The sequence below is a fragment of the Rattus rattus genome, chromosome 1 (assembly GCF_011064425.1).
Source record: "Rattus rattus isolate New Zealand chromosome 1, Rrattus_CSIRO_v1, whole genome shotgun sequence".
In the NCBI taxonomy this organism is placed as follows: Eukaryota; Metazoa; Chordata; class Mammalia; order Rodentia; family Muridae; genus Rattus; species Rattus rattus.
The window spans coordinates 154,794,144-154,808,065 of record NC_046154.1 but is presented as its reverse complement, the minus strand read 5'-3'; the positions used below and the strand labels follow the sequence as shown (position 1 = coordinate 154,808,065).

The 13,922-nt window shown below is 55.7% G+C and overlaps 1 protein-coding gene across 8 annotated transcripts in view; it reads right to left on the bottom strand.

Moving 5' to 3' along the window:
* The window catches only part of Sbno2 (strawberry notch homolog 2), a 46,675-nt gene that overhangs the window by 10,346 nt on the left and 22,407 nt on the right, over positions 1-13,922 (bottom strand). For 4 of the 8 annotated variants that reach the window (XM_032908308.1, XM_032908333.1, XM_032908316.1 and 1 more), the window contains 4 exons: positions 3,464-3,625; positions 693-776; positions 374-470; positions 46-200 (listed from right to left, as the gene is read on the bottom strand). In XM_032908308.1, coding sequence (XP_032764199.1) covers positions 46-200; positions 374-470; positions 693-776; positions 3,464-3,625 — 498 coding nt within the window. Of the gene's footprint in view, positions 1-45; positions 201-373; positions 471-692; positions 777-3,463; positions 3,626-6,603; positions 7,039-11,505; positions 12,359-13,922 lie in introns of those variants that run through there. The other 4 variants (XM_032908341.1, XM_032908356.1, XM_032908349.1 and 1 more) reach the window with 3 other exon arrangements.

Below are 13,922 nucleotides of genomic sequence, written 5' to 3'. Positions count from 1 at the left end.
CTGGCACTCTCCTTAGCAGCCAGGAAGGGCGGGTGGAGCAGCTACCTGGCAGGCATAGGTGATGGCTTCCAGCTGTAGGGCAGACAGGGTCCCGTTGTCTGAGGTGGGTAGTGCCAGGGTGTAGGTGATGTCTGGGGGCGGAACGCTGGAGAGTGTGCTGGTCTCCACTACACGGTCTGGGTGCTGCTTTCCAATCTTGGCTGGTGATGAGACAGAGGGCAGAGTTGGCACATGACAGAGGAAGAGAGGCCAGCAGCATGTCAGTCTTCCACCCTGTTCACAGAACCTGCTCTCGATGCCTTCGCACTACGGATCGGGAACTCGACCTCATCTTAGTGGGTGTCTCCATGCCGTCCCTGGCCGGGACACTTACACTTGGAAGGTACATAGTCGGCATAGGTCTCAGCATGGCCCAGTTCCTCAGCCTCCTCCTCGTCTTCGCCTTCCTCCTCCTCAGGCTGGCTGTGTGACTGCAGGGTGCGACAGTTCAAGGGTCTGTCCCACACTGTGTTGACCGAACCTCCCCAGGGGCAGCAGAGGGCTGCACCAAGTGGCTCTGCCCTCAGCCCCACGTGGGGCCCGGTGTTTGCAACTGGACAACGGGCAGGGCATTCCAGCATCCAGGCTCCTAGGGCCTTGCACGCTGAGCTTGAGCCTCTCGAGCCCCAGGAGACCCCCGCCACTCGGCTCACCTGATAGCTGACGAGAAGCGGGGTGCTGGAAACTGTGGTCACCGGGTCTTCCAGAGCCGAGAATGGCACACTCGGTAGGAACAGCTGTGGGGACAGCAGGGCAGGGCGTGAGCCATGCCTCCTATGCCAGTGTCTGTGTCCTTAGGCAGGGGATGCTCAGTCTCAGGGGCAAAGCCCCGCCTGACTCATCCTGTGACTTGGCAGGCCCCGGTAGGGAGGGCTGACAACAGTCTATGACCCTGTGGCACATGGGAGACCCCAAGATGTAGCACCCGGTCCAGGGAAAAGTGGACAAAGGCCAGCCAGCCAGTCCCAGGATGCAGACTTGGGCCCTGAGGGCTGGGTAAATGTCCTTGAGCTAATGAGTGGCCATACCACCTGTGGTGGAAGCCGAGGACCTCCCCAAGGTAAAGGTTCCTCTGTGGGTGACAGGGTGAGAATGTCCCCAACGCATGACCAGACTCCAAATATTCCTCTGTAGGAGACATGGATGGGCCACAAGTGCTGACCAGTTCTGGACAAATGTGTGGCCTGGCCAGTGTGCTGAGTCTGAGGCCATGTAGGATACACGCACGCACGCAGGGTACACACACGCAGGGTACACGCACGCAGGGTACACACACACAGGGTACAGGGTTCTCCTTTGCACACTGATCTGATTCTCAAATCCTCAATCTACAGACATATAGATAGATTTTAAAGTTTTATATTTTGTGTGTTTGCGTGTTTTCCTTACATGTATGTAAAGTGCCCTGTGTGAAGGCAGTGCCCTCAGAGGCCGGAAGAGGGTGCCAGACCCCCTGAAACTGGACTTACAGATGGTGGTGCTCTACCGTGCAGATGCTGGGGACAGAGCCTGTGTCCTCTGCAAAGGCATCACAGCCCTTGCGTTTTTTGATTTTGTTTTTTTTTTTTCAGACCAGGGTCATGTAGTCCAGGCTGGCCCCAAACTCCCTAGGGATGTGGCCAAGGATGACCCTGAACTCCCAATCTTCCTGCCTCTCCTTCTGGGTGCTAAGATTACAGGGACAATACCACACCTGGGCCATGTGGTGGGGAGGAGAGAACCTAGACCCTCTGGTTGGCAGGACAGGGAGCAGTTGCTCAGCGACTGGGCCATGCTGGCCACTGGCCACGAGGGAAGTGGCCTTCAGCCCTAACCTATAGGGCTTGCTTGAGATGTGGCATCCGAGGGAGGACAGGAGCCTCTATGGCACTACTGCACAGTCACTATCACATGCCCCTTGCTCTGCTGGGCACAGGGCCAGGGGTGTTGAAAGCCAGCGGAAGCTGGGGAAGGTTGAAGTCCACACTCAGCCCTCCAGTCTTTTTTTCCTTTCTTAAATTAACAAAACCCAAACAGACTGGAGGTTCCTGGAAGGCTGAGTCATGCCCCAGGCAGGAGCCACATAGGGTGTTGGGTTTCAGATATGGGCTTGCTTGGTCCAGGCAGCCTGGGGCCCTGGGCAGGGTAGGCAGTACCCTGTGGCCTTGATCTCATGGCTCCACACAGCAGGGAGTAAGGGACACACGGGACTGCCTGTCCTGCTGGCTCTGTGCCAACTGCACTGTCAGCCCTTAGCTTGGAGCTGTATGGCTCCAGGGCCTCCTTCCTGGACGCTCCCAGGGGCAATCCTAACTTACACTCTCAAAGTCTAGAAGCTTCCATCTGGAAGACCCTGGCAAGGCCTAGACTAAGTCCCCTGCATCATTGTGACTGGGGACCAGGTCAGGTCAGTGAGGCTTTGTCTACCCCAGGAGCTCCCTAAGTTGGATAACCATACCCATCTCCCAGACACTGTTAATGTCCCCTGGGGGGAAATCACTGCTGGCTAAGATCCCTCTGGGTCAGAGTCCTGCACACCCGGAAGCCTCGGTGTCCCACAGTCACCTGCCTGCTGAGTGTGTGGACAAAGTGTCCCTGAGAGACACTGCTTGCTTCAATGTGGCGGTCAGGGAATAGACCCAGCATGAAACCATCAGCTAGGTGTCTCTTCCTCCTGGACACAAGGCTCGGGCATTCTGGGCCACACGGGGAGCTTAGCAGGATCTCTGACTATCGCCCACCGTAGGCCAGGAGCTGCCTCCAGACACCATCTGAAGTCCACTATAGAAAGAGTTCTTGGGCTGAGAATTGGTGACCCAAATTGCCTTTGGAGTCAGACATGCGGGCACACACCTATCACCGCAGGACTCAGAGAGAAGTGGATCAGCAGCTCAAGGGTAACCTTGAGCAAAGTTGAGACCAGATTGGGCTATGTGAGTCCCTGCCTCAGAAACTGAAGGAAGACAAACACCCAAACTGCTCTCCATCTCTGCAGGAAGCACCCGTGTCCCCAGCAGGTATACAACATCTGGGCACAGTACAGGGTATGAGGGGACGTGAAGAATGTGGGAGGCCGGGGCTGGAGAGATGGCTCAGTGGTTAAGAGCACCCGACTACTCTTCCAGAGGTCCTGAGTTCAATTCCCAGCAACTACATGGTGGCTCACAACCATCTGTAATGGGATCTGATGCCCTCTTCTGCTGTGTCTGAAGACAGTGACAGTGTACTTATATAGAATAAATGAATAAATCTTAAAAAAAAAAAAAAAGAATGTGGGAGGCCTCTAGGGCTGTCTCTAGGCTTTGGAGATTGGCCTGCCAGCCTCTGGGGTATAGGATCCTTTATAGCCCAGGCCGGAACACACTGTCATCATACTCAAGCTCTGCCAGCCCTCCTTGTCCACCTGTGTCACCAGGGTGACCCTGGAGGTGCCCTGAATGCTGACCTTGTCACGGGTGGTGGAGGTGGTGCTGACATCCCAGATGGTAGGCACCTCGTTGAGGCTGTCGGCCGGCAGGAAGTCGGGTGTGTCTGGGATATCTGACAGGGAATCCACAGACGAGGAGAAGACAGAGGCATTGGAGAGGTCCTCGAGGCACGAAGGATCCTAGGAGACAGACAATGGTGACACAGTGGCTAGCTGTGTGTGCACTCACATGTCCAGGCAAGCAACAATGTATTCCGAGTGTCACACAGCCAGGAAGACGAGTGAAGACCCCATACACCACAGCATGGAGTGACCATGAGGACACGGTCTCAGTGAGAGCAAGACACACAAGGCCACACAGTGGGGACTCCATAACAGAAAATGTCCAGACTAGGAGAACACAGTGATGGCAAGTGGTTCAGGGTTTCCAGAGCTGAGTAAGGGTGGTGATGGCCAGTGGGGATGGGGTTCTCTTTGATGGGATGGAATGTTCTAAAAGTCATAAATACACAGCCATGACTACATTAAAACAGCAGAAATGTACAGCTTAAATGAGTAAACTATATGGATTATGGATGAAACTGAGTAACAATGTTTGTTTACTCTGTAGCCCAGGCTGGCCTCAGACTCAGGGCAATTCTTTGCCCTCAGCCCCTCCTACCCCCAAGTGCCAAGATGACAGGAGTCCTGTCTCCACCCAGAGACCCTGAGAGTGAGCATCCTGTAGGCTGGGAGTTTGACATTCCACCCCCACCACAAAAAGGACTGGAGGCCAGGGTGATGACCCTGAGGACCTGGGCCGGGCAGGATCACCCTGCCTCATTGAGCCTGTGTTCCACACCAGCCAGTAGCCCCAGCATAGCCCAGTATCAGATAATTAGAGGGTCCAGTTGACATCTGCCTCGGAAGCACCGGGTAACATTTCCTTGGCAGGGCGGGAGGCCAGGAGGGCCTCTAGGGCTACAACTAGAGCCGGCAGTAATCTGCTGTGGCTTGTCCCTTTACGCATCCTGTCTGTCCCCTCGCCTTGACAGTGAGCACTCAAGGGTACACAATAGACAATCCAAGCTCTAGCTGTGAGACGTCTTTGGAGAATGGGTGACTAGCGGCTAGGGAGGACAGGGCTGTGCTGAGTGAAGGGCTGTCCCTGAACCTGGGTAACCAAGGGTATACGTCTCCTGCTCTGTCCCAGGAGATAGGGCTAAGTGATGAGGCAACAGGGTTTCAAGGCTTCAGGGTCAGGAGGGACAGAAGACCCCTGAGTATGGTGGCCCTCAGCCTACCCAGCCGGGTGTGAGGCTGATCTCTAAGGCTTATGTCCTTAGACTCAAAAGTCTCCTTGGTCCTGAGGAGGGTCCTGGGGAACTGGCCACCTTCTCCGAGGGTTAGTGTGTCCAGGGCCATCTGGTCTTACTCAGAGAAGGGAAGACAACTGGCTGGGTACCTAGTGACTTCCTAGGGACCACTGAATGACCCTGGTCTGGGGATGTGTTTCTGAATCCCCACCTCACAGGGCACTATGACCCCACTGCAGAGGTGACAGCCTGCATTCAGGGGGCAGGATAGGGGATGGTAAGTTTTTGAGACCAATTTCCCCACTGTATGCTAGGAGTAGACTTGAACAGTCCCAGCCTGTGCGGTCCCCACAGAACCCAGTCTAGACTCTGGCAGCATAGGACAGCTCTGTAATCCTTGTTCTCCAACATAGTGAGAAAATCCCAAGAGAACCCAGTGCTGGACCAGGAAGCAGAGGAGTTGTGAAGTCCTGGGATACAGGGATCGCATGTCTCAGGGCTCCCCGGGGCCCCGCAATAGGCCCAGCACCCTCTCACAATGGCTCTAAACTGTGAGTGATGGTCTCCACAGCTGTGGCTGGGGGAGGCAAACCCAGTGACTCCTACAGTGGCCTCAGTTCAAGATGGGACAATGTCAGTTAAGGCTGGCCCAGGGAGGCAGCCTGATGTCCTAAGGGGTCATAGACAGAGAAAAGAAATGAGGGGAAACTGAGGCACTGGAAACAGGCCACTATGGTTGAAGGTACCATGTGTCAGTGGAAAGCCCCTCACTCGGTGTGATGGGCATGACATAGGGACAGGAAGTGAGGGCCCTGAGGATTACATGGTGAGATAGTCTCACATTGCTTTGGCTGACCTTGAACCCTTATCCTCCTACCTCCACCTTTAGTACTGGGGTGTCAGGCAAGCACCTCGCCTGGAGCCTTCAATTGTAGTCTAAAACTTTTACCAACCAGGCCAGTAGGGACAAACTTCCTGACACCACCTCCCAACAGCCTAGCCACCCATGGACGCTGGGGCACAGGGCTTCTGGAGTGCCCAGGCCTGGCCCTGTGCTTGGCTCACTCAGCGCCCCAGGACAACTCAGTTGTCACTAGCTCATATACACAGACCCACACTGGTGAGGTACCTACCTGTGTGGGAAGGCTAGGTGCCTGGACCCTGTGCCCTGGGCCACCCCTGTGGGATGCTCTGAGGATGGGTCCCAGTGAGGCCCCTCTAGGGTAGGTCTATCCCCTGTAGCTCCTTCTGGCTGGGTCTCTAGCGAGAGCATGGGCACACTGGATGGCACACAGTGAGGTTGGGAGGGTCCCCACTGTGGTTACTCTGTTGGCATTTCAGACAGCTCTGCTAGGTGGAAGGGAACCGGCAGGGACTAGCCCTCCATTGTCCCAGGTCATACAGCAGACAACTCCCCATCCCAGAAGACAAACCCAGAAGAAAGGCACAGAAACGCAGACACCGTCCACCCCTTCTGGACTGAAAACCCAGATGAAAGATGCGCTCCTGCCTCACCCAACCCATTAGACCTCCATAAGACTGAGTCCTGCCTTAGCCCAGGCAGAGGTGTTGCCAATAGTCCCACCTGGACTGAGGACACCCCAGCCCATCCCTTCCCCAGCACAGGGAGCTGGGACAGCTCTGGCCACCTGCACACTGAGCTCCCTCCCCCAGCCATCCTCATGCCACTATGCTGAGTCTCAAATCTCTGGCTTAAAAAATTCTGGCAAGTTCACTGTGACTTGATAAGAAAAGTACAGAGTGGGCAGGGCTGGGGGCGTCCCAGCCACAGCTCTGCCACCTGTGGGAGCTCAGGGGCGCCACAGGTGGCTCTGGGTGGCCCTGCTGGTCCCTGCCGGTTACCTTGTTGAGCGCGGCGAACTGCAGCCAGAAGCGCAGCTGTGACATGGTCGGGGTGCGGGGCGCTGAGCGGTGGCCGCCGTGTCCCCCTGTTAGAGCTGCCGGGGAGCACCAGCCTCATGACCACGGTAGCCGCAGGCTTAGCGGCTCCGTGGGGGACAGAGGCAGCAGCAATCTTGCTGGCCCCATTTGCATGAGGGTTAGTCACCGGCTCCCTCCCGACTTCCCCTAAGGCTGGGCTGGGTTTCAGGAAATGATGCCGCCTGGTAAGTCAGGGCAGTTACTGGCAGAGCACGGAGAATTACTGTAGGGGGCGGATCAGCCCAGAAGGGCTGTCAACAACGCGCACCCTGCCGGGCTCAGAGCCTGGCCTGACCCCACTTCTCTGGGCCATCCCATGGGGAAGAAGAGAAAGCTTCAGTTTCGCTGGGACTACTGACGCACGGGCTGTTCTGTGCACCAGCCCCCTTCTCCCCCCACCCCAGGGATGTCAGGGATCAGGGGCTGCAGGCAAAACTGAGAAGCTGGGCCAGGGGAACTGAGGCCTGGGTACCCTTCTACTCCTCCCTCCAGCTGAGCTGGGCCCCCAGTCCTTCATCAAAGTGCATCCTCCAGAGTCCTCACACCAGGGCCCACCGCTCACCCCTGGTGTCCTCCAATAAGTTGAGCTGCTGGGGAGAGCCTAGGGCCACAAGACATAGGAGAAGACACTTCCACTATAGGCAGGCAGGGGTGCAGCACAGGGCCACAGTTGTGGCTGTCTCTGGGGACATGGCCTCTCCTGTTGGGGATGAGGTGTCCCACAAAGAAGGCCATCCTGTATCAGTACTCATGGGCAGGAGGCTGAGGAGCCCAAGCCAGCAGGATCCCATCCATCAATGAAGATCCCAGGCCATCCTGTCAGGACAGCAGTGCTGCAGGGTTCTACTAGGCTCTCACATCCTCAGCCACCCAGGACAAAGGCCCCAGAAACAGCAGCTGGAACTGCCCTCATTCACCCTGGCAACATCCTGCCCCTATCCAGGCACAGGCACTGAGCAAAGCCTCAATTCCAGTCAGCACAGCGAAGCCACGCATTGTGGTGCATCCTTGTTGACACAGCCCTTGACAGTCTGAGGCAGGAGGACTGTGAGAACAGCCTGGGCTATACTGCAAAACCCTATCTCAATAAACTCAAATCAAAACTCAGAGCAGGGGTTCTGGAGAGGTGGCTCAGCAGTTAAGAGCACTGACTGCTCTTCCAGAGGTCCTGAGTTCAATTCCCAGCAACCACATGGTGGCTCACAACCATCTGTAATGGGATCTGATGCCCTCTTCTGGTGTGTCTGAGGATAGCTACAGTGTACTTATATAGAATAAATAAATCTTTTTTAAAAAAAGAAAGAAAGACAAATATCAGAGCGGGATACCACCAAGGACAGCGTGACCCCGAAGCCAGCAGTAGCAACTGCGGCAAGGCTGTGGAGAGCGGCCTCTGGGGAAGCAGGCACCGAGTGCCTCGGACAACAAAGCACTGGCTTCCATGACTTGACAACTGCTTTCCAAAATAGCCGTAGAAAAACCAGGAGTACCACAGCAGTGAATCTCAGTACCAAAAGTGGGGTCATCCGGTGTCCCCCAGTGCCCACAGGTAGGAGTATCCCACAGCCATGAACAAGAGAGACATGGCTGTGGACATGCCATGGCTCCAGCATGACACAGCATGGAGGGACATAGAGGACACACTGCTCAGAGACAGCCAGACACAGTGCACACAGGGTCTGGGGTTCCAAATGACATGGAATAATCTGCCATGGGGATGTGCCTCCCTTGGAGGAGACAGAATGTTCTAGAACTGGACAGAGGTGAGGGCTGTCTGGGTCTACAGTCTGTGCAGCCAGGGCTAATCTCTACTCCTGATTCTCCCGTGGGTGCTGAATGTACTTTGAAGGGACAATCTTTACAGCTGTCTCAAGTCTAAGAACTGAAGGCCCCGTGCTGGTGGCACATGACTTTAATCCCAAGACTCAGGAGGCAGAGGCCAGCCTGGTCTGCAGAGTGAGTTTCAGGACAGCCAGGGCTACAGAGAAACCCTGTCTTAGGCACTGGGGGTATACAGGGATGGATGGAGCCAACATGAAAAACTCAAGTCCCCAAATTACCGCAACTGTGAGGTACAGGGAGGGCTGAGGTGCTCCCAGGGGTCAGAGTCAGGTGGGCATGAGGAGGTACACTCAGGAATGGCAGGAGAGGGTCTCCGGTCATGGATGTGGGGACACTCTGCCCCTCACAGCCCCTGGAGGCCAGGCATGTGGGCTATCAGGCAAAGGCAATCTAGGGGCCAAGGGGACACAAGACACAAGCTCAGAGGGCTGGGACCAATTAGCCTGGGGTGAGGGAGAGCTAGGAACATGGGAAAGAGGGACCTGAGGACTTCAGCAGAAGAGTCATCTATGTGACCTGTGCTGATCCTGATGACAGACAGTGCCAAGCTAAAGCACATCTGCTCATGTGGCTGATGGCAGCCAGGGGCGAGAGTCATGGGAGGGATTGTGGGCACAGCTGGTCTTTGGATCTGGCAGAGGCAGAAGGGGTGGATGTCCCTTACAGGGACAGCCTGAACCATCAGAGCTTGGGTCTAATTCCCCACTGTATCAGTTCTGTCTTGACTCCCATCTTCCTGTCCACTTGGTACAGGGCTATGTGGCCAGGCTGGGAATAGCAGAGAGCTCTCTATACCACAGTGAGGGGACAGAGCAGGGCAGGGAGGGAGGGCTGCTAGCCTAACATGAGGGGCTCCAGAGCACAAAGGCAGGGCTGGCCTGGATGGGTGCAGGCATCTGGCAGGTCATCCCAACAGCTAAAGCGACAGAGTGGCTCCTGTGACTCTGGAGGCTGAGGCAGGAGCCTGTCACCAGGTCAAGGCCAGCCTGGGCTACATAATGAGACTTTTGTTTTAAGAAAAATGAAGGGGTTGGGGATTTAGCTCAGTGGTAGAGCGCTTGCCTAGCAAGCGCAAGGCCCTGGGTTCGGTCCCCAGCTCCGAAAAAAAGAAAAGAAAAAAAAAAATGAAATAACCCAGGCCTAGTAGCACATGTCTTTAGTCTCAGCACTTAGGAGGCAGATCAGTGTGAGTTCAAGGCCAACCCGGTCTAAATAATGAGTCCCAGGACAGTCAGGGCTACGTAGAGAGAGACCCTGTCTCAACACAAAACAAAACAAACAGAGATAATACAGGAGCTGGGCTTGCTGGGCAGTGTTCTCATCACGCACAGAGCCTGGGGTTTTATCCCAGACACTACATAAACCAGCAAGGCAGAGGAGGGAGGATCAGGAGTTCAAGGACATTCTCAGATATATAACAAGTTTAGGGCTAGCCTGCACTGCATGAGATCCCATCTCAAAAAAATGTATATGTAAATAAATAAATAAACAAGTAAAATGTCCTGTTAAGATAGCTTATGTCTGGCCCCAGCTCCTAAAAGCATAGTCACTGCAGAAATACTGAGCTACTGTGAGGTCCCACAGCATGAGGGTGAGCTTTTACCCAATTGTAGTAATGACTGTCCCTATAAGATTGAGGGACAGACACAGGAGGAGGGGTGACACAGAAGGTTGGAGGCAGGCTCAGGGGTACGGTACATAGGAGCCTGGGATGGTGGGAGTGGCCCGGAGGCACTGTGCAGACTGCCTGGGCCACCAGGCTCGCCGGTTGGGAGAGACTGGTTTTAATGGTTTTGGCCTCAGTCCCCACCACCCTGCCCACTCCTACCTCTCCAAAAGAGAGGCCTGGGCCACAGTGTGTACGGAGTTCCGTGTGCAGGGTCCCACTGCCCACCTCTACTTGCAGCAGCAGCAGCAGCCGCCGATGTGGCTTCCTGTAAGCTAGCGCCCTCTCTGGCTCCCCTTTCCTGATGCCGGTAAACTGTTGGGCAGCAGTGGCCAGACCTCTGATCCTGACTAGCACTTGCGGAGTCTGAAGTTGGAGTAGTCGATGCGGCCACTGGGTGGGAGGTGGGAGGTGGGAGGCGGCATCGCTCCTTCCTGAGCGTGAGCTCATCTGGTTTCCCAGAAGCTGGTCCAGTGAGCATGTTACGGGACACATGGCCTTGGAGGGAAGTAGAGGGCCTGGGGCACAGGCCCACCTGTGCGCCCCAGGCTCCTGGAGGCTGCCCTCCCTGTACAGGGGCTGGGTAATGAGACACAGGACCATGGCCAGGAATGTGGGGTCTGAATGGCTCTGTATCTATACAGGGAGCCTCAGGGAAGGTGCAGGGCTTGGGTGAGCCCTGGGAACACTGAGGACACCCGGGACATTCCAGGAAGGGACAGCCCAGGAGAAGCCTGAGGAGAATGCAGAAGAGATGGCCCTAGGTGGCAGGTCCTTCCCACAGGCCTCCAGCATCCCTCTCGTTGGACACAGGCTTTGCCCCAGGTGTGCAGTACCTGCCCTCCTGGGGTAAGAACCAACGCCCCCTACACACATACCCAGTACACAAAAGCTCTCACTAAAAGTTTACAGCTGTCACCACCGCCCACTTCCACTCCTGGGTGTGCACTCAAGAGCCACAGGGACAAGTCCCCACGGAAACTCTTGCCCTCCATGACGGTCAGTGGGTAAGCAAGCTCTGCAGAAGATGAGTGGACGGCACACACGTGGATGTTACTCAGGACGAGAGGTGGAGACACAGGCCACAGTGTAGGGGACCTTGTGAGAGACCCAGACACAAAGAGCACACTGTGTGGGGCTCCAAAACTGAACTGTCCGGAGCAGACTCCAGAGACAGGGAAGGAGTCTGGGTGCTGGGGACTGAGGAGGGAGAGATGGAGGTCATGGGATGGCGACATGGTGGCTTGGGAGTCACATGATGTCTCAACTAAAAACTCAACAATGGAGACAAAAGCAGGTGTCGGGTAGCCACGCACCTGCACGCCCAGGGTGGGTATCCCACAGGGGACTGTGAAGCTGTTCTGGTCACCAAGCAGGGCCATCAGAGCCCATGGGAAGGGGTTCCATGCCACCAGAGATGGAGGGCAGACCAGGAGTGCACGGGCCCTGTCCTCGGAGAAGCAGGAGGTCGAGGGCTGGGGCTAGCTGCAAAGGAAAGCAGGGCTCCAGGCACTGTCAGGCGCTCAAGACACTGTGGAAGCCTGATGTCACCAGTGTGTCACCAGTGTGTGCCCTGCCGGGTCCAGTCAGCAGCTACTGGGGCCCCAAGTGTCAAAGTCATGCAGCATCGTGGGAAATGTATGTTGGGGGAGGAACTCCCACAGCTCACAGAAGAGGCCACGAGAACAGGAGTGAGTGGAAGATGGCAGACAGCAGAGGCGACTTCCAACAGGCCATCGCACAGGGGGCCCTACCCACAGGGAAGGGACTGAATGGCAGACAATATTTGGTTTCTTCTACTTCTCTTCCTGTTACACTTTTCTTGTTGCTTTGAGACAGGTTCTCCAGGTGTAGCCCAGGGACACTTAAACTCTTCGTCCGTCCCCTGCCTGCCTTCCTGAGTGTGAGAACGCCGGGTGCCCTCCGCAGGCTTGCTTTCTTCTTGTACAGCTCAGCCACGGGACTTGTCTCTTCCTCTTTGCTTCTGCCAGGAAACTCGGCCTCATGTTCCTTCCTAGCTCTGGGTCCAAGCAGGGTGGGCTTTCCATTCTGACTCCTGGTTCACACCGTGGTCACGATCATATCCACACGGAGCACAGAGGTAGCATGATGGCTGGGGTATCTGCTTTTCTTGCCACAGGAACATACTGTGGGAAACTGTCCTGAAGCCAGACCCACACCCTAGCAGGTGGGGCTGGCACCACACCCAGCATCTCCTGTAGACTCGCAGCCCCTCCCCCAGTTTTGGGCATGCAGCGTGGCCTCTGGAAGGATCTCTGATTCTTACTGTCCTGCCTCACTCTGAGGGCCACAGGAAGATGTCCCCAGCTCAGGGTCCTCACTTACACCACTGGTCATGTCCTTTCTGCCCTGTCGTGAGGCTTGGCTCAGCTCTGCCTCCTTCTTCTGTGGAATCTGAGGCCATCCGTGGTCCGGCAGTATGGGGGAGGTGGAAGCAGGTGACAGGCTTAGGCAGCACAGCCAGAGGCTCTAATAGAATCCCCTGTCCAACCTTCTGTGGTCAGGGCAACAGGCATGAGGGTAGGTATTTCCACAGGCATTCTGGGGCAGCATGTGTAGGACACAAAAACACCAAGGGCTCAATAAACGCTCTCCCAATGGATGGCCAGCAAGAGGTAACAGGTAGCCACCACATTGTCAGATGTGTGGGATAAACAGGTTTCAAACAAGCAGATCACGTGAGCACAGCTGGCAGGAGGGGGTGAGGGAGATCACCTCTGGGAGTTTTGACCACAGGGAGGCAGGTGTGGGCCTCTGGCATCAGAAGAGAAATGGAGACACCGATACAGAGGGAGAGACAGAGACAGGGAGACACACACACAGAGAGGCAGAGCCTGATGGCTGATCTTGGGTGCCAGTTTCGCAGCTGGAATCAACTCTCCCATGCAGCTGGGCACACCCCTGGGGGAGGCTCTTGCCTGGACCCACCCTAAACCCCCAGGCCACACCTTCAGTGGCAGCCCACATAAGAGGGCATGGAAGGAGGAAGCTTTTGCATTTGCCTGCTTGCCCTCACGCTCGCTGGCAGGCTCACCTACCCTGCTGCCGAGGCGCGCCCTCGCTGGTGTCAGAGCCCTGTTCTTCAGGGTTCCAATGTAGACTGGAGACCAGCATGCCCTGGGAATCCTTCAGGGCTCCAGCACTGATCGGGAGTGCTGGGACATCAGCTTCAAGGACTGAGCAGCTACTAAAGACAACCGCTGATGAACTACCCAGAGCACAGACATAAGGCGCTCTACTGAGTGGCTACCGTGTATCTGTGTGTGTGTGAGTGTGTATGTGAGTGTGTGTGTGAATGTGTGTGTGTCTGTATCTGTGTGTGTGTGTGCATGTGTGTGTGTGAGTGTGTGAGTGTATGTGTGTGTGTGTGTGAGTGTGTGTGTGTGTGTGATACGTACTACATGCTACACATTCATTCATCAATCAGTTCTACTCCTTTAGAAACCTAACACACAGAGACAGACAAAGACACTAAGACAGACAAGACAGCAACATGGGGGCCAGCAGGCTTGGTTTCCTTGCAGTGGTCTGAGGAGCCTCTTTACACTTCTAGTGACAGAGATATGTGCCCCTGCCTGGCCACTAAGCAGAGACCTTCACTGGTGTCCCATGGGGAATAGGATTCAAACCAGGTGTGAGGCAGGCTGAGGCCCTATGGTGTCTAGTGAGGACGGCCTCCAGTGGGCACATACCCTCAGCCCTCAGCTTCCCC